Source organism: Ranitomeya variabilis, chromosome 8 (assembly GCF_051348905.1).
Source record: "Ranitomeya variabilis isolate aRanVar5 chromosome 8, aRanVar5.hap1, whole genome shotgun sequence".
Classification (NCBI taxonomy): Eukaryota; Metazoa; Chordata; class Amphibia; order Anura; family Dendrobatidae; genus Ranitomeya; species Ranitomeya variabilis.
The window spans coordinates 220,238,176-220,263,665 of NC_135239.1; the positions used below are offsets into that span (position 1 = coordinate 220,238,176).

At 46.9% G+C, this 25,490-nt stretch overlaps 1 protein-coding gene across 3 annotated transcripts in view; it reads right to left on the reverse strand.

Moving 5' to 3' along the window:
• Positions 1-25,490, reverse strand: part of FANCD2 (FA complementation group D2) — a 193,892-nt gene that overhangs the window by 74,620 nt on the left and 93,782 nt on the right. For all 3 annotated transcript variants that reach the window (XM_077277273.1, XM_077277272.1, XM_077277271.1), the window contains 7 exons: positions 23,769-23,869; positions 23,494-23,609; positions 22,661-22,769; positions 17,286-17,390; positions 16,423-16,532; positions 16,169-16,333; positions 15,956-16,066 (listed from right to left, as the gene is read on the reverse strand). In XM_077277273.1, coding sequence (XP_077133388.1) covers positions 15,956-16,066; positions 16,169-16,333; positions 16,423-16,532; positions 17,286-17,390; positions 22,661-22,769; positions 23,494-23,609; positions 23,769-23,869 — 817 coding nt within the window. The remainder of the gene's footprint in view (positions 1-15,955; positions 16,067-16,168; positions 16,334-16,422; positions 16,533-17,285; positions 17,391-22,660; positions 22,770-23,493; positions 23,610-23,768; positions 23,870-25,490) is intronic.

The following is a 25,490-nucleotide window of genomic DNA, read 5'->3' on the forward strand; positions in this document are numbered from 1 at the left end:
GTGGGGCCTGCTGCCGCCTCAGCCCGGACAGTGGGGCCTGCTGCCGCCTCAGCCCGGACAGTGGGGCCTGCTGCCGCCTCAGACCGGACAGTGGGGCATGCTGCAGTCTCAGACCGGACAGTGGGGCCTGCTGCCGCCTCAGACCGGACAGTGGGGCCTGCTGCCGCCTCAGACCGGACAGTGGGGCCTGCTGCCGCCTCAGACCGGACAGTGGGGCCTGCTGCCGCCTCAGACCGGATAGTGGGGCATGCTGCCGCCTCAGACCGGACAGTGGGGCATGCTGCCGCCTCAGACCGGACAGTGGGGCCTGCTGCCGCCTCAGCCCGGACAGTGAGGCATGCTGCCGCCTCAGCCTGGACAGTGGGACCTGCTGCCGCCTCAGCCCGGACAGTGGGGCCTGCTGCCGCCTCAGCCCGGACAGTGGGGCCTGCTGCCGCCTCAGACCGGACAGTGGGGCATGCTGCCGCCTCAGACCGGACAGTGGGGCATGCTGCCGCCTCAGAACGGACAGTGGGGCCTGCTGCCGCCTCAGACCAGACAGTGGGGCATGCTGCCGCCTCAGACCGGACAGTGGGGCCTGCCGCCGCCTCAGCCCGGAACGTGGGGCCTGCCGCAGCCTCAGCCCGGAACGTGGGGCCTGCCGCCGCCTCAGCCCGGAGCGTGGGGCCTGCCGCAGCCTCAGCCCAGACAGTGGGGCCTGCTGCCGCCTCAGTCCGAACAGTGGGGCCTGCTGCTGCCTCAGCCCGGAGCGTGGGGCCTGCTGCAGCCTCAGCCCGGACAGGGTTCATACAGCTGCCTTTATCCTGTGCTTTACAGACACAAAGACTAATTACTCATAAGTAATTGGGGTGCAGTCATGGACATGCCTTATCTATCACCATAAAGTAGAATAGCTAAGGATTTTTTCTGTTTGTAACACCTCTTGAACAAAACCCCCAAGTAAGGATCAGTGTGTGACTTATTAATCATAAAGTGCCCCAGTCAGCAGGAGTGAGCTCAGTGACTACAGTGTCAGGTCGGTGCCGTTATACTGATTACACTGATACCTGTGATCAGGATTGTGCTCAGTGACTACAGACAGTGTCAGGTCGGTGCCGTTATACTGATTACACTGATACCTGTGATCAGGATTGTGCTCAGTGACTACAGGCAGTGTCAGGTCGGTGCCGTTATACTGATTACACTGATATCTGTGATCAGGATTGTGCTCAGTGACTACAGACAGTGTCAGGTCGGCGCCGTTATACTGATTACACGGATACCTGTGATCAGGATTGTGCTCAGTGACTACAGACAGTGTCAGGTCGGCACCGTTATACTGATTACACAGATAACTGTGATCAGGATTGTGCTCAGTGGCTACAGACAGTGTCAGGTCGGTGCCGTTATACTGATTACACTGATACCTGTGATCAGGATTGTGCTCAGTGACTACAGACAGTGTCAGGTCGGCGCCGTTATACTGATTACACAGATAACTGTGATCAGGATTGTGCTCAGTGACTACAGACAGTGTCAGGTCGGTGCCGTTATACTGATTACACTGATACCTGTGATCAGGATTGTGCTCAGTGACTACAGTCAGTGTCAGGTCAGTGCTGTTATACTGATTACACGGATACCTGGTGATAAAATCCGTTGTGTGGTTGCCGCGTAATCTGTATTTTCAGGTAATGATATGCTTGTGCTCTCATGTGGTGATCTGCTTAGGTATTCATCAGTGTGGCTTCTGATAGGACACCGGTTCCTTAATGCCCAGCCCCTAGCTTACATAATGATTATATACAGAGTCCGTGGCTCCTGCGCTGCAGCCTAATCACATGTGTACCGTGTATTATTATGGCTGAGCAGCGGTATATTAGCGGTATATTAGACGATACTGATGCAACGTTTATCACGGGGAGACTAGGTGGGCAAGAGCTAATAACCCGGGCCCCTGCAATTTCCCTCAGACTAGGGAAATCCTGACTGACCCTCTACCTAGAGTTTACACTGATGGTGTGCATGTCTAGGCCTCGACCCTCGCCCTGTCTCCTGTTTTAACCCTAGGCTGAAACCACCGCCCACCACCCAGTGAAAAGATCATACACCAATACCCACAGTTAGAACAGACAAGGATAACGGAAAATATACACCACGTCGCAGTCACTCAGGAATACACTATAAATGCGCAGGGCAAAATAAATACAAATATAGGAAGGAGTAAATAAGACAAAGGGAAATACACCACCAGCAACGATACTCCAACTACTAGCTCACCACTCCAGACCGAGATAACGCACAAGACAGAAGCTATAATCGGCGACGCCCAATGATCAGGAGAACTATTTAAAGGCAATGGGCATGGCCCAGCTTCCAATCCGAGCATCAGGTAAATTAACCCTGGACCAGCTAGATAAAATCTAGCCAACGCCAATGAGCGCATAGTGGTCAAAAGCGGAATTACCGCTGTCTGTCGAACGACCTGGTCTGAACAGCGTCCGACATGACAGTACCCCGCCTTCTACGAGGGACCCCAGGGCCCTCACTGCTTATAGGACCCGGCTTGTCCGGATGGCGACGGTGAAAAAACCTGACCAGCCGATCCGCATGAATGTCCGAGGCTGGTACCCAGGACCTCTCCTCAGGCCCATAACCACGCCAGTGTACCAAGTACTGTAAAGTGCGGCGCACTACACAAGAGTCAACCACCTTGGAGACTTCAAATTCCAAATTACCATCCACCAAGACTGGAGGTGGCATAGGTGCCGCGTCCACAGAACCCACCACCTTCTTTAAAAGAGACCTGTGGAACACGTTGTGTATCTTATACACCGTAGGAAGCTCCAATCGGTACGCTACTGGGTTAATGACGGCGGTGACCCTAAATGGACCAATAAACCGTGGACCCAATTTAAGGGATGGTATTTTGAGTCTTATGTTTTTTGTGGATAACCACACCGAGTCATCCACACTCAGGTCCGGACCTGGCACACGCCTACTGTCAGCCACACGTTTGTACCTGGCACCCACCCACACTCAACAGGCGCTGTTTAACTCTCCTCCAGACTGATGACAATTGTGCTCCTAACTGATCCTCCTCCGGAACGCCGGAAGAGCCCCCCTGACTCAAAGTACAAAATTGAGGATGTAGCCCGTAAACACAAAAAAAACGGAGACTCCCCAGACGACTCCTGGCGGTGATTATTGATGGCAAACTCAGCCAAAGGAAGAAAGGTAGACCACTCCTCCTGGTTATCAGAGACAAAGCAGCGTAAGTACTGTTCCAAATTTTGGTTCATACGCTCAGTCTGACCATTTGACTGAGGATGAAACGCCGAAGAATGAGAAAACTTGATCCCCAGCCGTGAGCAAAATGCTTTCCAAAATTTTGCCACAAACTGAGTACCCCTATCAGACACGATGTCAGACGGAACCCCATGAAGTCTGACCACCTCCTGCACAAATTCCTGAGCCAGAGTCTTAGCGTTAGGCAACGAAGGCAAAGACACAAAGTGCGACATTTTTGAAAACCGATCAACAATCACCAAGATGACCGTGTTCCCAGCTGAGGAGGGCAAATCAGTGATGAAATCCATGGAGATTTCCGTCCATGGCTTACTAGGTACCTCAAGAGGAAGTAGTGTGCCAACAGGACGGGAGCGGGGCGTCTTAGCCCTAGCGCACGTGGTACAAGCTGACACGTATGAGACCACGTCCTGTCGGATCTTGGGCCACCAAAACCGACGTGACACCAACTCCAAGGTACCTCTAACCCCTGGGTGGCCAGCCAGGACAGCATCATGATGCTCCGCCAAAACCTTTAAGCGGAGATGAAGCGGTACAAAAGATTTGTTGATGGGAAGCTCAGATGGTACCTCCTCCTGAGCCTCGGCAATCTCAGCCTCAACCTCGGTAGTGAGAGCCGAAACCACAACACCCTTTTGGAGGATGGGTACTGGATCCTCCCGAGGTTCTCCCCCCCGGAAAACACCTGGACAGAGCATCCGCCTTAGTGTTTTTAGACCCCGGTCTGTAAGTGACAACAAAATTGAACCGCGTGAAAAACAATGCCCAGCGAGCCTGCCTGGGGGACAGACGCTTGGCTGACTCCAAATACAGCAGATTCTTATGATCGGTAATAACAGTAACCTGATGAACAGACCCCTCCAAGAAGTGTCGCCATTCCTCAAAGGCCAACTTGATTGCCAACAACTCCCTGTTGCCGATATCGTAGTTACGTTCGGCGGACGACAGTTTCTTGGAGAAATAGGTGCATGGACGCAAATCACTCAAAGATGAGCCTTGAGGCAGCACCAACCCCACACCAACCTCAGACGCATCGACTTCCACAACAAAAGGCTTCGACACGTCTGGCTGCACAAGAATGGGAGCTGAAACAAAACTGTTCTTAAGAAATTCAAATGCGCGCACAGCAGCCTCAGGCCAAACGGAGAAATTGGTACCCTTTTTAGTCATGTCAGTTAGCGGTTTAGCAATGATGGAAAAATCCTTGATAAATTTCCTATAGTAGTTAGAAAACCCAAGGAACCGCTGAAGTGCTTTCAGGTTATCAGGACGTTCCCAATGCATCACCGCTTGCACCTTAGCGGCGTCCATTTTAAAACCAGAAGCAGACACAATATAACCCAAGAAAGGCAACTCTTGAACAGAAAATACACATTTCTCAAGTTTAGCATACAGCTTATTCTCTCTGAGAAGCTAAAACACCTGCCTGACATGATCTAAATGAATATCACGGTCGCAAGAATATATGAGGATGTCATCTAGGTACACGATAACGAATTTCCCCAAAACATGCGAGAACACATCATTAATGAAATGTTGGAACACTGCAGGTGCATTAGTCAACCCAAATGGCATCACCAAATTTTCAAAATGACCCTCAGGGGTATTAAAAGCCGTCTTCCACTCATCACCTTGACGGACTCTTATGAGGTTGTACGCCCCCCTGAGGTCAAGCTTGGTAAACCACTTAGCACCCGCCACCTGGTTGAACAAATCTGGTATCAGAGGCATAGGGTATGGATCACGAACCGTAATCTGGTTCAATTCCCTGAAATCCAAACACGGGCATAATCCGCCATCTTTCTTCTTCACGAAGAAGAACCCTGCTGCCACCGGCGAGGATGACGGCCTGATGTGCCCTTTGCTCAAGCTTTCAGCAATGTAATCTTTTAACGCTTGTCTCTCCGGACCGGAGATGTTAAACATTCTTGCTTTAGGCAATTTGGCCCCTGGTTTAAATCTGATAGAACAGTCATAGGGACGATGTGGCGGCAACTCTGAACAACCCTTCTCAGAGAACACATCCACAAAAACCAGAAGTGACTCCGGAACGCTTGAAGTCACCGCAGCCACACATGTGGCCAGGCAATTCTCCTGGCAGAACTCGCTCCACTGAATTATGTCCTGAGTTTTCCAGTCAATTACCGGGTTGTGCATAGACAACCATGGAAAACCCAAAACCACCTGAGCAGGAAGATTCCTGAGCACCTTACATGTAACCTGCTCGGAATGTAGAACCCCAATGTGGAGTTTCACCTCAGCCACAAACTCAGTAATCTCCCCCTGTGAGAGAGGAGCAGCATTGATGGTGACCACGCGGATAGGATGAGGCAGTTTTTCAATCCTAAAACCTGCTGTGCGTGCAAACTCCTCATCAATGAGATTTGTGGCTGAACCACTATCCACAAACATAGTAATTGGCAGCTCACTGCCAGCGATTATAACCTTAGCAGGGAGCATGCATTGAGAAACCACCATGGAGGATATACATAAGCTCAGATTGGTCTCCTCCACACCCTCTGAGCTTAGAAGTTTTCCGCCGTTGCGTTTTTCTTAGACAGTAGAGGACAGATGTTAATAAAATGACCAGTCTTACCGCAGTAAAAACAGGCTCCCTGCTTCCTGAGCTCAGGGGCTCGACGCTTCACATGTGACACCCCTGCGATTTGCATAGGCTCCGTGGGCTCACCTGCAGCAACCACACGTGAACCTAAACCCTCTCCCATAGGCGGTGTCTCATGCGCCCCCTGACGCAAACGGCGATCAATGCGGACAACCAGACTCATAGCGGAATCTAGAGAAGTAGGAGTCTCGTACATCAGCAGGGCTTTTTTAACCCTTCCAGAAACCCCATGAATAAGCTGACTACGCAGCGCGGGATCATTCCACTGTGTATCGATCGCCCAGCGACGAAATTCAGAACAGTAATCCTCTGCAACTCGCTCCCCCTGGCGAATAGTGCTTATCTTAGATTCTGCTAGAGCCATTCTGCCTGGCTCATCGTAAATATTTCCAAGAAAGGAAAAAAAACTCTGCACAGAGTCAAATGCAGCAGAATCAGATGGCAAAGAAAATGCCCATGCTTGGGGGATCCCCGCTTAACAATGACAACACCAGGCCCACACGCTGAGCCTCATTACCTGAGATCGGGCGCATACGGAAATATAGTTTGCAAGCTTCACGAAAAGAAACAAATTTACTGCGTTCCCCAGCAAATTTTTCAGGCAAAGGAACCTTAGGCTCAGCAACTCTACCTGTCGCTCCAGCTTGCACATTAGATACTGCTAGTTCCTGTTGCTGCACTGCCCCCCTCAACTCAGTGACCTGTAGGGACAGCGCCTCCAACTGGCGGGTTATGGAAGTCATGGGATCCATGACAAAACAAAAAAAGAAACCCCCCCTTTTTTTTTTTTTTTGTTTTGTTTTGTTTAAAAGGCCGATTATAATGTCACGGGGAGACTAGGTGGGCAAGAGCTAATAACCCGGGCCCCTGCAATTTCCCTCAGACTAGGGAAATCCTGACTGACCCTCTACCTAGAGTTTACACTGATGGTGTGCATGTCTAGGCCTCGACCCTCGCCCTGTCTCCTGTTTTAACCCTAGGCTGAAACCACCGCCCACCACCCAGTGAAAAGATCATACACCAATACCCACAGTTAGAACAGACAAGGATAACGGAAAATGTACACCACGTCGCAGTCACTCAGGAATACACTGTAAATGCGCAGGGCAAAATAAATACAAATATAGGAAGGAGTAAATAAGACAAAGGAAAATACACCACCAGCAAGGAATCTCCAACCACCAGCTCTCCACTCCAGACCGAGATAACAACGCACAAGACAGAAGCTATAATCGGCGACGCCCAATGATCAGGAGAACTATTTAAAGGCAATGGGCATGGCCCAGCTTCCAATCCAAGGATCAGGTAAATTAACCCCGGACCAGCTAGATAAAAGCACATAGTGGTCAAAAGCGGAATTACCGCTGTCTGTCGAACGACCTGGTCTGAACAGCGTCCGACATGACACTATGTGACCGGCACGTCCAGACCAAACGCGGTGGATTTACTGCTCTTCTAGTGTATCGTCCATACTGCAGTCATGGTCGGCCTCCTCAATCCTCCCCTCCCCCTTCTTTCCGTTTTTACTCCATCCCTTATTATTTCTTTCCCAGCATTTTAACCCTTCCATCTCATCATTAGGATCCATGGTGACTGGTAATCCTGGTGATATTGTGGCATGTGGCCATTTCTTCTACACCCCGACCAATGCCTTTGATGTAAATGCTTCATTCATTTCCTTTAGGAAGGTCCATTTCACCAAAACGTTTACTACAGTTTTTGGACTGCATTAACCTCTTAGTGACCGAACCAAATATTTGGAATCTGACCAGTGTCTCTTTATGTGGTAAATCCCATTGTTTTTTAGATTGTTTTTTCGTGGCACATTATAATTTATGATGGTAAATTTAGGTCGATATGTTTTGTGTTTATTTCTAAAAAAATATCAGAAATTTGACAAAAATGTAAAAACAAAAATTGCAATTGGCAAACTTTGACTGATCGTCCCTTTCCTCCAGAAAATCACAGCACAGAAAACCATGAATAAATAACATTTCCCTCCTGTCGGCTTTACATCAGCTCCATTTGTAAAATGCTCTTTTATTTTCTTAGCATTTTCGGAGGTCTACAACAATTGGAGCAGTCATTTTTCATGGAAATTTGCAACATTTATTTTTCCGGGGCCTATCCAGGTGTGAAGTGACTTTGGGGGTCCTAAATATTGGAAAACCCCCAAAAGTGACACCATTTTAAAAAAGCACCCCTCGACATACTAAAAACTGCTGTCAGGTAGCTTATTAACCCTTCGGGAGATTTTCTGGCATGAATACAAAGTGACATGATAGGAATGAAAAAGTGTATTATCACCTAAATGTCGGTGACTTCTGCTCCGGCCGCTCCATGAATGACATCAGGACCCCACAGTTATGATCTCAGGGGGCCGATGGGGATAAATAGGGAGCCCCCACACTGTTAACCATTTATATGATGTAGTCACTATTGACAGCAGCATCTAAGGGGTTACACAGATATGGCCGGTGCCAGCAGTGATCGTGGCTGATACAGTTGTCAGCTATAGTGGACAGCCGGCAGCTGCTGGATTGTCATCTCTATGGGGAGGCTAGTCTCTTATATCTCAGGTCAGTAAGGAGACGTACTGGCGGCCATTAAGGGGTTAAAACAATCTCTGTCTTCATCAGTTGAGTGCCAAGTTACTTATTTAGCACTTATTGATGGTTTAGGGCCTACTTGGGCACCGACGACAGTAGTGCTCACAGGTTTTCCTAAACAATATGTCCTATAAGAAACAATACCTCACATAAAAAGGTGTACATCACAGGTGACAAACCCTCAGGAGAGATGGAGTACCGGATATGGAGGAGGAAGCAGTGCGTCAACGTGATCTCCTCTGGAGGCTGTGGGTTCATCCATCCTGAAGAGCAAGGAAACACAAGCCGCTATGCCCAGAGAAGTAGCCTTGCTCGGGGTTACTCCATGCTGTCAGGTGTCACCCACAAATATGCAAAAGCGCAGCCTTCTGTACCGCCACTCTCCAACTAGGGTAACCTGAAGTCATCCCCAGGACTTCCAGCCATTTGTCACACCCCATTTGTCCTCGATTCCCTGCTGGGGCCAATCAGTACCGAGCCCGCACCGAGGGGGTACCCCGGAGTGAGAGTGACAACAGACCCAGTTCCCCCCAAATCAGCCCCAAGGTCCAGTCATGCCGCAACTATTAAGTGCTGGCAGTGCCAAGGGCCAAAACACGTGACTGCCAACTGCCCCCTGACAGCTGAACCCATGGACTGCGGGTGTACTCACCGTATCTCAGTGTATGCCCAGGCCATTTTCACCGCGCATCTGTTCGTCTCAGTAGGTGAAACGCATCTGTGCCAGATGCGTGTCAACAGACACCAGGCCGAGGCTCTCCTTGACTCGGAGACACCAGGCCGAGGCTCTCCTTGACTCGGGGACACCAGGCCGAGGCTCTCCTTGACTCGGGGACACCAGGCCGAGGCTCTCCTTGACTCGGGGACACCAGGCCGAGGCTCTCCTTGACTCGGGGACACCAGGCCGAGGCTCTCCTTGACTCGGGAATCCTGGTGACACTGGTGCACGGGTCATTCATCTCGGGCTTACAACCCACTGGGAAAAATGTGGGTGTTGTGTGTATACATGGTGAACTCCGCGAGTACCCGACAGTGGAGGTCTCATTTCTTACGCCCTGCGGGGAAATTAAACATGTGGTGGGATAGTAAAGACCCTTCTATATGGCACTGTCCTGGGAAGGGATTTGCCCCTCTTCTGGTCTCTATGGAAAATTAAAATTAACCCTCACACTGTAAATGGTATTCCAGGCGCAGAACCCGAGTCTTGGATACCTGCCGTAGGGGTCGCCAACCCCGATAGGTTCCCCCCTAGAGGTATTGGCAGGAGAGGTGGAGGAGACCCCACCGATCCCCGAGCTGGAAGTGTCCCCTGGTAAGTTCAGGACAGTCCAGCTCCAGGATCCCACTCTAACCCGTGCACGGTAAAGAATAATTGAGGTAAATGGGGTGGCTCAGCAACCGGGGGCATAGTCGGTGTTCCCACGAATGGCGATCAACCAGGAGTTATTATACAGGGTTGATAAAATCCGGGATGAGGTGGTAGAACAACTGGTAGTGCCCCAATCCTACCAACGGACGGTGCTCGAAATGGCTCACGCCCATATACTGGGAGGACACATGGGGGCCAAAAAGACGCAGGAGTGCATATCGCTTTTTTTTTTTTTTGGTCTGGGGTCTACGCGGAAGTCCAGAGGTACTGTGACACGCGTCCGGAGTGCCAACTGACCTCACCCACCATGAACTACCGAAGTCCATTGGTACCTCTGCCCATAATAGGGTTAAGTTTCTAGCGGATTGTGATGGATCTGGTAGGGTCAATAGTAAAATCCGCCCAGGGCCACCAACACATATTAGTGGTCGTCGACTACGCCACCTGGTACCCGGAAGCCATTCCGCCTCGGCGCACCTTGGCTAAGCGTATCGCCCGGGAGTTGTTTGCCATGTTCTTTCACCTTGGGCTATCGAAGAAGAGCCTGACTGATCAGAGGACTCCTTTTATGTCCAAGGTGACGAAGGAACTGTGCAGGCTCCTCAAGATAAAGCAGTTGCGCATGTCCGTGTACCACCCCCAGACTGGTGGACTAGTTGAGAGCTTCAACAAAACCCTCAAATCCATATTGTTGAAGGTAGTTTCCAAGGATGGAAGGGATTGGGATAGGTTTCCCTACTTGATGTTCGCCATTCGCGAGGTACTGCAGACTTCCACAGGATTTTCACCCTTCGAGCTACTGTATGGCAGGCATCCTACTGGTCTGCTGGACGCAGCCAAAGAGACGTGGGAGCAGGAACCTACACCCCATAAGAGGGTCATTGAGCACGTGGCCAATATGCATGACCGAACTGCAGTGGTCATGCCTATAGTAAAGGAGCATTTGGTGGAAGCTCAGGCAGCGCAGAGCCGCATATATAAGAAAAAACCTACGGTACACTCCTTTAATGCAGGATATCGGAGCTTAGTCTTGGTACCCACAGCAGAACGCAAGCTTATGGCCAAGTGGCAAGGGCCATAAGAAGTTCGGGAAAAAGTGGGCGAAAGTCAACTACAGAGTTTAACAGCCCGGAAAAAGAAAACCCGAACAGTTGTATCACGTCAATCTGTTGAAAGCGTGGAAAGACCGGGAGTGTATACTTACGGATGCGACGTCAGACATGTCATCTGGGGACCCTCTGATATCGGCCCAGACGGAGGCCGAGAGAGAGGTAATGATAGGCGATACTCTCGCAAAATCACAGGGTTGAAAAGTTTGGAAATTAGTACAAAAGAATAACCCAGTCGTACCTCTGTCATCCAGCATGACATGGTCACTGAGCCTCGTGTAAGGGTGCGATGGAAACCATACCGGGTATCCGAGGCCCGAAGACAAGCCATCGCCAGTGAGGTCAGACAAATGCTTCAGCTGGGAGTAATTGAGGAATCCCGGAGTGACTGGGCTAGCCTCATTGTACTGATCCCAAAGCCAGACTGTTCTGTAATGACTTCTGTAAATTGAATAAGTGTCAAAGTTCGACCTTTACCCAATGCGCCGGGTGGACGAGGTAATCGAGGGACTGGGGCAGGCCAAGTACTTTACCACGCTTGATCTGACCAAGGGTTATTGGCAGGTGCCTCTTTAGGAGTCGGCAAAGGAAAACACCGCCTTCATAACACCGGAGGGTCTGTACCACTATGTCATCCTGCCCTTTGGTCTACATGGAGCCCCTGCCATATTCTAGAGGCTGATGTACAGTACAGACCAAAAGTTTGGACACACCTTCTCATTTAAAGATTTTTCTGTATTTTCATGATTATGAAAATTGTACATTCACACTGAAGACATCAAAACTATGAATTAACACATGTGGAATTATATACTTAACAAAAAAGTGTGAAACAACTGAAATTATGTCTTATATTCTAGGTTCTTCAAAGTAGCCACCTTTTGCTTGGATGACTGCTTTGCACACTCTTGGCATTCTCTTGATGAGCTTCAAGAGGTAGTCACCGGGAATGGTTTTCACTTCACAGGTGTGCCCTGTGAGGTTTAATAAGTGGGATTTCTTGCCTTATAAATGGGGTTGGGACCATCAGTTGTGTTGAGCAGAAGTCTGGTGCATACACAGCTGATAGTCCTACTGAATAGACTGTCAGAATATGTATTATGGCAAGAAAAAAGCAGCTAAGTAAAGAAAAACGAGTGGCCATCATTACTTTAAGAAATGAAGGTCAGTCAGTGCGAAAAATTGGGAAAACTTTGAAAGTGTCCCCAAGTGCAGTGGCAAAAGCCATCAAGCGCTACAAAGAAACTGGCTCACATGAGGACCGCCCCAGGAAAGGAAGACCAAGAGTCACCTCTGCTTCTGAGGATAAGTTTATCAGAGTCACCAGCCTCAGAAATCGCAGGTTAACAGCAGCTCAGATTAGAGACCAGGTCAATGCCACACAGAGTTCTAGCAGCAGACACATCTCTACAACTGTTAAGAGGAGACTTTGTGCAGCAGGCCTTCATGGTAAAATAGCTGCTAGGAAACCACTGCTAAGGACAGGCAACAAGCAGAAGAGACTTGTTTGGGCTAAAGAACACAAAGAATGGACATTAGACCAGTGGAAATCTGTACTTTGGTCTGATGAGTCCAAATTTGAGAGCTTTGGTTCCAAACACAATGTCTTTGTGTGACGCAGAAAAGGTGAACGGATGGACTCTACATGCCTGGTTCCCACCGTGAAGCATGGAGGAGGAGGTGTGATGGTGTGGGGGTGCCTTGGTGGTGACACTGTTGGGGATTTATTCAAAATTGAAGGCATACTGAACCAGCATGGCTACCACAGCATCTTGCAGCGGCATGCTATTCCATCCGGTTTGCGTTTAGTTGGCCCATCATTTATTTTTCAACAGGACAATGACCCCAAACACACCTCCAGGCTGTGTAAGGGCTATTTGACCAAGAAGGAGAGTGATGGGGTGCTACACCAGATGACCTGCCCTCCACAGTCACCAGACCTGAACCCAATCGAGATGGTTTGGGGTGAGCTGGACCGCAGAGTGAAGGCAAAAGGGCCAACAAGTGCTAAGCATCTCTGGGAACTCCTTCAAGATTGTTGGAAGACCATTCCCGGTGACTACCTCTTGAAGCTCATCAAGAGAATGCCAAGAGTGTGCAAAGCAGTCATCAAAGCAAAAGGTGGCTACTTTGAAGAACCTAGAATATAAGAAATAAAAAAAGTGTGAAACAACTGAAATTTAGTATATAATTCCACATGTGTTAATTCATAGTTTTGATGCCTTCAGTGTGAATGTACAATTTTCATAGTCATGAAAATACAGAAAAATCTTTAAATGAGAAGGTGTGTCCAAACGTTTGGTCTGTACTGTACATAGTGCTGGAACCCCATCGGGAGTACGTGTCAGCATACTTGGATGACATCATCTTTAGTACTGACTGGCATACCCACTTGACCTGGGTACAAGCGGTAGTAAATTCGCTCAGAGATGCGGGCTTGACAGCAAATCCAAAGAAATGTGTGATAGGGCTCTAGGAAGCCCGGTACCTGGGATACGTGATCAGCCGTGGGGTTATCAAACCCTAAATAAATAAAATCGAGGCCATTCAGAACTGGACCCAACCAGTTACCACCAAACAAGTGAGAGCGTTTCTTGGAATCATCAAGTATCACCGGAGGTTTATATCCAATTTCTCTGGGAGAACACCACCCCTAACTGATCTCCTCAAGGGAAAGAAATCGGTTGTGGTCCGTTGGAACCCTCAAGTGAAGGAAGCGTACCAATCCATGAGGGTGGCGCTGTACGGACAGCCCATCCTCATCAGCCCAACTTTAAGAGAGGCTTCGTCATGCAGATAGACGCTTCCAACGTTGGCCTAGGAGAAGTCCTATCGCAGGAGGTGAACGGAGAGGAACATCCTTGGTCACCTACCTAAGTAGGAAACTCACCCTGGCCAAGAAAAATTATAGTGTAGTGGAGAAAGAGTACATCGCCATTAAGAGGGCCTTGGAGCCCCTACGCTATTTGCTCGGTTGACTTTCGCTTGATGACAGATCATTCACCCTTGATCTGGATGAGACATGCCAAGGAGAGGAATGCACGGGTCACCAAATTGTTCCTATCTTTGCAAAATTTAAATTTTACCGTGGAACATTGGGTGGGGAAGTCACAGGGAAATGTCCATGCCCTGTCATGGGCCCCCTGAATGGTGACAAATGTTCAACCCAAGTTTGAACAGAGGGGGGAGGTATGTGAGGGGGATTATATGCAAAGGTCGATATGTATTCTCCAGGATGCGCATAGAAGTGTATTGAGGCAGCTGGAGTGCATTGCAGTCACAAATATAGCTATGAATGCAGTGCAAAAAAAAAGTAGGTTTGGTCTTGGATGAGCTATATGCCCAAGGCAGATTTAAGAAAACCCGGCATGGGCTTTTATTTTTGGAGCGAACTACAAGATGGTGGTGGGGTGGTTCACTCCCTCCAGGCTGGGTCATGCAAGTGGCCATGGCCACAGATTCCATTTAAAAACCCTGCAGCAAAAGGTTGGGTGGGTCAGAGTTGGTTTGCAAGAGGCAGAGCAGGTGGCTCTGCAACATCCGGCTTAGGTGTGCAGTTAACACAGAGCCAAGGGAAGTGAACGCCTGGTGCCCCCTTAGCATCACACGGCGGTGCAGTTGAACACGGAAACCGGTCTCGGATATGGACTGTTTTGACGACCCGGCTGTGATCCAGAGAATACCTTTGTTTTCCATTTGTAAGTTTCTTTTGGACATTAAAGACACTTTGCTTTGAACTTTCCTGTGGTCCCTGACCATCTGTCACACTGCACCAACCCCGCTGCACTACAGTGGATATAGATCATCAAACACGCAATAGGAATCAACATAGGGAGAAGTGTAAGAATGAGCCATCAATCAGCAGAATGCATTGCAAACAGAAAAGAAATGTGAATCCCATCAGTAGCCAGTGATCGCCCAGTATCGTCGCTGGACACAGGGTCGCGGGACACAGGGTCGCCGGATACATCGCTGGAGGGTCGCCAGACACATCGTCACCCAATACATCGCTGGACACAGGGTCATCGGACACAAGGACACAGGGTCGCCGGATGCATCGTTGGACACAGGGTCGCCAGATGCATCGCTGGACACAGGGTCGCCAGATGCATCGCTGGACACAGGGTCGCAGACACATCGTCGCCCGATACATCGCTGAACACAGGGTCACAGGACACAGGCGACGGAAGGTTGCTGGACACAGGATCGCCGGACACAGGCGATGGAGGGTCGCCGGACACATCGTCACCTGATACGTCGCTGAACACAGGGTCACGGAACACAAGCGACGGAAGGTTGCTAGACACAGGGTCGCTGTATACATCGCTGGACACAAGGTCACGGGACACAGGCGACGGAAGGTTGCTGAACACAGGGTCGCGGGACAAAGGCGATGGAGGGTCACCGGACACAGGGTCTCCAGATACATTGCTGGACACAGATGATTTCTGTAAGTTTTCTCCTGTTTATTTCATACTGTTTTGCATAAGTTGTATGTCTTATTATCATATTTGTATACCTTTTTCTTACTGTAAGCACTGAACCTTTTTTGCATTAAAGTATAAAACTTTAACAAGTTGAACCTTGAATGTTCTAAAAGAATCCATAGCCTAAGGTGTATGATCCATATGAGTGGTAGACGTTATTAGTATTAATATTTCCAGGAATCATCGTCCATGTGTTCGGTGAGTGGTGGCAGCGTGTATGAGCGGGGGGTGTGGCCTGGGTCGGTGTGTGATTTATGCTCCCATCACAGCATAAAACAGAGGCTGAATGCTGGACTGAGAGAGGGGAGATAGATTAACCCTTGCAGGCACAACCCCAAGTCACGTGCTGAGAGCGGACACGTGACGAATTAGTGACACCACGGAGAAAGGGATCCGTGACACACGTATATACAGATCACCGCTATAGAGATACATGTGGTTATTATACACCGTGATGGCAGCAGCGTTACCTTTGGCAGCAGCGCTCTCCTTGTGGGTGAGAGGAGGTGCTCAGCTTTGCGGGATAGGTCCTCCAGGAGATAGGCGAGCTCCCCTGCTCCCAGCTGCAGCACTTCTGTAGCCTGCAGGACACAGTATATATGGGGACATGCTATACAGACCACCAGGGGTTGTGGAGAGGTCGGAGGAGCTTGGCCATTGCTGACGGCAACGATCCAATTTACCTTTGTACACATATCAGAATCCAGCAGTGAGCGCGTGACAAGGCCGCTCTGCAGAACCACAAACACGTCCACATCCAGCTCCCGAAAGAACGTGCGGAAGCTGCTCAGACACCCGGGGGATCTGCCGCTCTCACACCCGGGGGATCTGCTGCTCTCATCCTTCTCCTGGAGAGTGAACAGCACAAGACTAAACACTGACACCATTACCACAGTGGGGGCAGAAAGGCTAATAGTGGAGTGTAAAGCCGGGTTACCTTGTCAGCATGGCTCTTTTGTGTCTCCATCGGCACAGAGTCCAGCTGCTCCTCTACCTGCGAGGCTTCTGTGGCAGAGCTCTTCCCATCCTCCAGCCGACGCTTCTTTCCTAAATATGCATTAACTAATGACAATTGAAGTAGAAACGCTCCCTCCATGCACCGCGCCTCCCTGGATCAGACACGGTGGGGCTCCCTCCCTGCACTGCGCGTCCCTGGATCAGACACGGTGGAGCTCCCTCCCTGTACTGCGCGTCCCTGCATCAGACACGGTGGGGCTCCCTCCCTGCACTGGGCGTCCCTGGATCAGACACGGCGGAGCTCCCTCCCTGTACTGCGCGTCCCTGGATCAGACACGGTAGGGTTCCCTCCCTGCACTGGGCGTCCCTGGATCAGACACGGTGGGGCTCCCTCTCTGCACTGCGCGTCCCTGGATCAGACACTGCATGGCGGCACCCTCACTGCACCACGTCCCCAAATCACACATGGTGCGGTGGCTCCCACCCTGCTACACTGATCCTCGGATCAGACAGTGCAGCTCCCTCACTGTACAGCGTGAGCGAGACAGTACGGTGGCGGCTCTCTCCCTGCACTGCGCATCCCTGGATCAGACATGGTACGGTAGCACATCCACAGATCAGTCCACCATACATCCCCGGATCCCTGCACCATACATCCCCGGATCAAACATGGCACGGCGGCTCACAGCATGGACACCAATTCCCAACGCGTGTCCTTGGGGGAGATGTGACCAAGTCTTTTGCTCCTTCTCTCCTCTCTGGGTGGGATGTAGTTCAGATGAGACGACCAAACACAGAAAAAAGTAGCAACAGTGGGGAGAATCTCATCCGTACAGATAATACCTTTCCTCGCTGGGTTTGATGTGGCGACAGCAGGTAATGCCGGAGGCGAGCGCTCAGTCCAATCATAGTCAAATCGAGCACAAGGTGGAATATACCCAGGACATGCTGAAGAATAAACAGGACACAAGTCAGCCTCCTGCCCAGCGACCACCTCCCAAACCCCCTCCTCACAATCCGCCAAACAGTCACCTCCACACAGCATCCGGACAACAGCAACGCGCATGGCTCCAGGCACGAACACAACCCTTCATCCACCAAAAGGCAGTATTATAGTAGTTATATTCTTGTACATAGGGGCAGTATTATAGTAGTTATATTCTTGTACATAGAGGCAGTATTATAGTAGTTATATTCTTGTACATAGGGGGCAGTATTATAGTAGTTATATTCTTGTACATAGGAGCAGTATTATAGTAGTTATATTCTTGTACATAGGGGCAGTATTATAGTAGTTATATTCTTGTACATAGGAGCAGTATTATAGTAGTTGTATTCTTATACATAGGAGCAGTATTATAGTAGTTATATTCTTGTACATAGGGGGCAGTATTATAGCAGTTATATTCTTGTACATAGGGAACAGTATTATAGTAGTTATATTCTTGTATATAGTAGCAGTATTATAGTAGTTATATTCTTGTACATAGAGGCAGTATTATAGTAGTTATATTCTTGTCCATAGGAGCAGTATTATAGTAGTTATATTCTTGTACATAGGGGGCAGTATTGTAGTAGTTATATTCTTGTACATAGGAGCAGTATTATAGTAGTTATATTCTTGTACATAGGGGCAGTATTATAGTAGTTATATTCTTGTACATAGGGGGCAGTATTATAGTAGTTATATTCTTGTACATAGGGGGCAGTATTATAGTAGTTATATTCTTGTACATAGGAGCAGTATTATAGTAGTTATATTCTTGTACATAGGAGCAGTATTATAGTAGTTATATTCTTGTACATAGGGGGCAGTATTATAGTAGTTATATTCTTGTACATAGGGGGCAGTATTATAGTAGTTATATTCTTGTACATAGGGGGCAGTATTATAGTAGTTATATTCTTGTATATAGGAGCAGTATTATAGTAGTTATATTCTTGTACATAGGAGCAGTATTATAGTAGTTATATTCTTGTACATAGGAGCAGTATTATAGTAGTTATATTCTTGTACATAGGGGCAGTATTATAGTAGTTATATTCTTGTACATAGGGGCAGTATTATAGTAGTTATATTCTTGTACATAGGGGCAGTATTATAGTAGTTATATTCTTGTACATAGGAGCAGTATTATAGTAGTTATATTCTTGTACATAGGGGGCAGTATTATAGTAGTTATATTCTTGTACATAGGGGAAGTATTATAGTAGTTATATTCTTGTACATAGGAGCAGTATTATAGTAGTTATATTCTTGTACATAGGAGCAGTATTATAGTAGTTATATTCTTGTACATAGGGGCAGTATTATAGTAGTTATATTCTTGTACATAGGGGCAGTATTATAGTAGTTATATTCTTGTACATAGGAGCAGTATTATAGTAGTTATATTCTTGTACATAGGGGCAGTATTATAGTACTTATATTCTTGTACATAGGGGGCAGTATTATAGTAGTTATATTCTTGTATATAGGAGCAGTATTATAGTAGTTATATTCTTGTACATAGGAGCAGTATTATAGTAGCTATATTCTTGTACATAGGGGCAGTATTATAGTAGTTATATTCTTGTACATAGGAGCAGTATTATAGTAGTTATATTCTTGTACATAGGGGCAGTATTATAGTAGTTATATTGTTGTACATAGAGGCAGTATTATAGTAGTTATATTCTTGTACATAGGGGCTGTATTATAGTAGTTATATTCTTGTACATAGGGGGCAGTATTATAGTAGTTATATTCTTGTACATAGGGGGCAGTATTATAGTAGTTATATTCTTGTACATAGGGGCAGTATTATAGTAGTTATATTCTTGTACATAGGAGCAGTATTATAGTAGTTATATTCTTGTACATAGGGGCAGTATTATAGTACTTATATTCTTGTACATAGGGGGCAGTATTATAGTAGTTATATTCTTGTATATAGGAGCAGTATTATAGTAGTTATATTCTTGTACATAGGAGCAGTATTATAGTAGCTATATTCTTGTACATAGGGGCAGTATTATAGTAGTTATATTCTTGTACATAGGAGCAGTATTATAGTAGTTATATTCTTGTACATAGGGGCAGTATTATAGTAGTTATATTGTTGTACATAGAGGCAGTATTATAGTAGTTATATTCTTGTACATAGGGGCTGTATTATAGTAGTTATATTCTTGTACATAGGAGCAGTATTATAGTAGTTATATTCTTGTACATAGGGGCAGTATTATAGTAGTTATATTCTTGTACATAGGGGCAGTATTATAGTAGTTATATTCTTGTACATAGGAGCAGTATTATAGTAGTTATATTCTTGTACATAGGGGCAGTATTATAGTAGTTATATTCTTGTACATAGGAGCAGTATTATAGTAGTTATATTCTTGTACATAGGGGCAGTATTATAGTAGTTATATTCTTGTACATAGGAGCAGTATTATAGTAGTTATATTCTTGTACATAGGGGGCAGTATTATAGTAGTTATATTCTTGTACATGGGGGGCAGTATTATAGTAGTTATATTCTTGTACATAGGGGGCAGTATTATAGTAGTTATATTCTTGTATATAGGAGCAGTATTATAGTAGTTATATTCTTGTACATAGGGGCAGTATTATAGTAGTTATATCCTTGTACATAGGGGCAGTATTATAGTAGTTATATTCTTGTACATAGGGGCAGTATTATAGTAGTTATATTCTTGTACATAGGGGTCAGTATTATAGTAGTTATATTCTTGTACATAGGAGCAGTATTATAGTAGTTATATTCTTGTACATAGGGGCAGTATTATAGTAGTTATATTCTTGTACATAGGGGCAGTATTATAGTAGTTATATTCTTGTACATAGGAGCAGTATTATAGTAGCTATATTCTTGTACATAGGGGCAGTATTATAGTAGTTATATTCTTGTACATAGGAGCAGTATTATAGTAGTTATATTCTTGTACATAGGGGCAGTATTATAGTAGTTATATTGTTGTACATAGAGGCAGTATTATAGTAGTTATATTCTTGTACATAGGGGCTGTATTATAGTAGTTATATTCTTGTACATAGGGGGCAGTATTATAGTAGTTATATTCTTGTACATAGGGGGCAGTATTATAGTAGTTATATTCTTGTACATAGGGGCAGTATTATAGTAGTTATATTCTTGTACATAGGAGCAGTATTATAGTAGTTATATTCTTGTACATAGGGGCAGTATTATAGTACTTATATTCTTGTACATAGGGGGCAGTATTATAGTAGTTATATTCTTGTATATAGGAGCAGTATTATAGTAGTTATATTCTTGTACATAGGAGCAGTATTATAGTAGCTATATTCTTGTACATAGGGGCAGTATTATAGTAGTTATATTCTTGTACATAGGAGCAGTATTATAGTAGTTATATTCTTGTACATAGGGGCAGTATTATAGTAGTTATATTGTTGTACATAGAGGCAGTATTATAGTAGTTATATTCTTGTACATAGGGGCTGTATTATAGTAGTTATATTCTTGTACATAGGAGCAGTATTATAGTAGTTATATTCTTGTACATAGGGGCAGTATTATAGTAGTTATATTCTTGTACATAGGGGCAGTATTATAGTAGTTATATTCTTGTACATAGGAGCAGTATTATAGTAGTTATATTCTTGTACATAGGGGCAGTATTATAGTAGTTATATTCTTGTACATAGGAGCAGTATTATAGTAGTTATATTCTTGTACATAGGGGCAGTATTATAGTAGTTATATTCTTGTACATAGGAGCAGTATTATAGTAGTTATATTCTTGTACATAGGGGGCAGTATTATAGTAGTTATATTCTTGTACATGGGGGGCAGTATTATAGTAGTTATATTCTTGTACATAGGGGGCAGTATTATAGTAGTTATATTCTTGTATATAGGAGCAGTATTATAGTAGTTATATTCTTGTACATAGGGGCAGTATTATAGTAGTTATATCCTTGTACATAGGGGCAGTATTATAGTAGTTATATTCTTGTACATAGGGGCAGTATTATAGTAGTTATATTCTTGTACATAGGGGTCAGTATTATAGTAGTTATATTCTTGTACATAGGAGCAGTATTATAGTAGTTATATTCTTGTACATAGGGGCAGTATTATAGTAGTTATATTCTTGTACATAGGGGCAGTATTATAGTAGTTATATTCTTGTACATAGGAGCAGTATTATAGTAGTTATATTCTTGTACATAGGGGTCAGTATTATAGTAGTTATATTCTTGTACATAGGGGTCAGTATTATAGTAGTTATATTCTTGTATATAGGAGCAGTATTATAGTAGTTATATTCTTGTACATAGGGGCAGTATTATAGTAGTTATATTCTTGTACATAGGAGCAGTATTATAGTAGTTATATTCTTGTACATAGGGGCAGTATTATAGTAGTTATATTCTTGTACATAGGAGCAGTATTATAGTAGTTATATTCTTGTACATAGGGGCAGTATTATAGTAGTTATATTCTTGTACATAGGAGCAGTATTATAGTAGTTATATTCTTGTTCATAGGAGCAGTATTATAGTAGTTATATTCTTGTATATAGGGGCAGTATTATAGTAGTTATATTCTTGTACATAGGGGCAGTATTATAGTAGTTATATTCTTGTACATAGGAGCAGTATTATAGTAGTTATATTCTTGTACATAGGGGCAGTATTATAGTAGTTATATTCTTGTACATAGGGGCAGTATTATAGTAGTTATATTCTTGTACATAGGGGCAGTATTATAGCAGTTATATTCTTGTACATAGGGGCAGTATTATAGTAGTTGGGGGGGAATTTTCCCCTAATACGGAGCCATTAGTGTCGGCCTCAGGGGGTTTTATTTCCTCTGGTTGACATGTCCGGTTATCGGCAGAACTCCATGGACTATGACAGGGATAAACAAGCAGCACTTTACTCTGGGGGTCCGCACCACCCTTGAGCCACAGTTTCTCGTTATGCCATCACTAGGAGGAGTGTGACTGGATCGGCCCGAGCTCCATAGAACTGGACAGCGGTGACAGAACAAGAGACTGACTGGAGTTGTAGACTCCTCACGGTGGTCGTGACCCCATTCTTCTGCTTTATGAGGGCCCCGCACGCATGAGACAGAGACCTCCTATCCTGGGGACAGACATCATTCACCACAATTTTCTCTCGATCTGCTGGGATGCAGCTGAAATGTGAGAAGTGTGGACGGTACCAGGCAGAGCCCGCTCCAGGACGCTGCGCAGCCACGTGATGTTCTGCAGACGCCTCAGCACTTTGCCCTTCATGTCGGCATTCGGCTGCTTACAGAAGGCATTGACTACCTGCAAGAACAGCTCTGCGTCAGTCAGGGGCAGCGGCGGCCCAAGGAGGGGCAGGACACGAGGGCACCGAGGAGGGGCAGGACACCAGGGCACCCAGGAGGGGCAGGACACCAGGGCACCCAGGAGGGGCAGGACACCAGGGCACCCAGGAGGGGCAGGACACCAGGGCACCCAGGAGGGGCAGGACACCAGGGCACCCAGGAGGGGCAGGACACCAGGGCACCCAGGAGGGGCAGGACACCAGGGCACCCAGGAGGGGCAGGACACCAGGGCACCCAGGAGGGGCAGGACACCAGGGCACCCAGGAGGGGCAGGACACCAGGGCACCCAGGAGGGGCAGGACACCAGGGCACCCAGGAGGGGCAGGACACAAGGGCACCCAGGAGGGGCAGGACACAAGGGCACCCAGGAGGGGCAGGACACAAGGGCACCCAGGAGGGGCAGGACACAAGGGCACCCAGGAGGGGCAGGACACAAGGGCACCCAGGAGGGGCAGGACACAAGGGCACCCAGGAGGGGCAGGACACAAGGGCACCCAGGAGGGGCAGGACACAAGGGCACCCAGGAGGGGCAGGACACAAGGGCACCCAGGAGGGGCAGGACACAAGGGCACCCAGGAGGGGCAGGACACAAGGGCATCCAGGAGGGGCAGGACACAAGGGCACCCAGGAGGGGCAGGACACAAGGGCACCCAGGAGGGGCAGGACACAGAGGCCTCACTTACCTCTATAAACCAGTTAATGGCCAGGAAGAGGAGCGAGCACAGGAGCTCCCGCTCTTGTCTGCTCAGAGACTCCATCTTGTCGATGACGTCCAGGTCTGTCAGGTATAGAGGGCAGCCTAGACGGGGACACAAGAAGGAGAGGGCAGCTGCTCCAGTGACTCCGTCATAAGGATCCTCGCCCACAGAGCTTATGGTCAGTGCAGGTTAGTTATGGGAAACATTATGTAACATTGTAGCTTCCTCCGGGGGAGAGGAAAAAAAACAGAAGAGCGTACCCAACAAGGCGTCAATCTCATCCAAGTTACCGGCAAACTCCTCCTCTATGCACAGACGAAGCAGCCGGAAAAACGGGCACAAGCAGAGGGCAGAGACGAGACTGCGGGGAGAAGAGAGGACAGCTGACATTTGGAGAAGGGAGGCCGGCAGCCCCCACAGGCCCGGAGAGAGGGCAGCCCCCGCAGACCCGGAGACAGGGCAGCCCCCGCAGGCATGGCAAGGCCGGCAGCCCCCCGCAGGCCCAGAGAGGGGGCAGGCTGCCCCCAACAAACATGGTGAAAAAAAAAAATTCCTCTCTTAGCGCTTCCGGAAGACAAGGATAGTTTAGAGGTTGAGATAATTTGCTCAGTACAAAATTTAGTAGGACCCTTTAATAAGAACAAAACAACGGCCTTCATCAGGTCTAATATGGGCTCTAAAAAATAGACTGGTGACTCTCGACACATAGCAGGGGGATCAACACTCCACCCCAAGTGGGTCAGGGCCATCTTATGCCAATCCTGGGGTATCAGGATGGTATAATGGTGTATATATATACATATGTACAAGATATATTACTAATTGTAAGATTACACAGTAACTCCGGTCATCCTTTCCACAAGTATTTAAAAAACTATTAAATTACATATTGTCTTGACAAAATGTAAAAGTTTGGAGAGGAGAGAATCTAACATGTCTTTTCCTCTTCCATTCACCTCTCTCCATTAGAGATCTCTGTAGAGTTTCATTGAGGACAATCCGACTCCTTCCTATCTAGGTTCTGGATCCGGTCATTCTGTGGTGTTTGTTCTCAGGGGTCACCTCTATGTCAGTGTTCTGTGATGTTTGACCAGGTGTCTGGACAGAGCAGGTTCTCCTCTTTTGTCGTTGTGCCTGTGACCAGCGATGGTCTGTGTGGTGCGGCCCACGTCCTGAAGGCCACACGTGGTCACAGTCCTCACCACAAGTGAGGAGCTGCTTTATAGTTATGGTCCCCCTGTACTGCCTCATATGGCTGATGATGTTCCACCAGTGACATCGAAAAACTCCATAAGGATATTGTATAGGAGTTTCTTCAGTATTTAAAGAGAAAGGGCTTTCCCCAACTTCCCGGCCGCCATGATGTTTCTAATTGTACCTCCCCTCCGAAATGTGATCCTGGGATACTTGGGTAACATTGTTGTAAGCCAGAGTCCGTCCTCAGGACGCGCCAATACTCGTTTATAAGCCGTCTCGCACACTTCCCTGACTAAAAGCAGTGACCCTTCTATTCCATCGTCTTCGCTTGCTCCAGGTGTGAATTACAAGGTTATTGTTTAGGAGTTTCTTGGACAGACACCCAGTTTGAGTTTTTTCAAAGTTTGCTTCATGAGCTTTTGCCTTTGAGTTTTTTTGGGTGTTTTTTATCCAAACATTTTTTTGTCAGAATTGTGGATTGTTCTCCATAGTCCATGTCTATCATATTATTTTTGCGGCTGCGCCGATATTGACTAAACGGTATATTCTGTTTCCATTTGGAATGGTGTGCGCTCTGAAAATCCAAAAAACCATTAGAATCTGTTTTTTTAAAGCAGGTTTTGGTGATAATTTTTGGGTCTGAATGACTAATTTCTAGATCCAAATAATGGATTTTTTCTTTATTGATATTGCATGTGAAGGAAATGCCCCAATTATTCTTGTTGGAGTTCTTCTTCTACAAGTGAAATTGCTAATTTTTCAGTGCCCTTCCAAAAGATGATAAG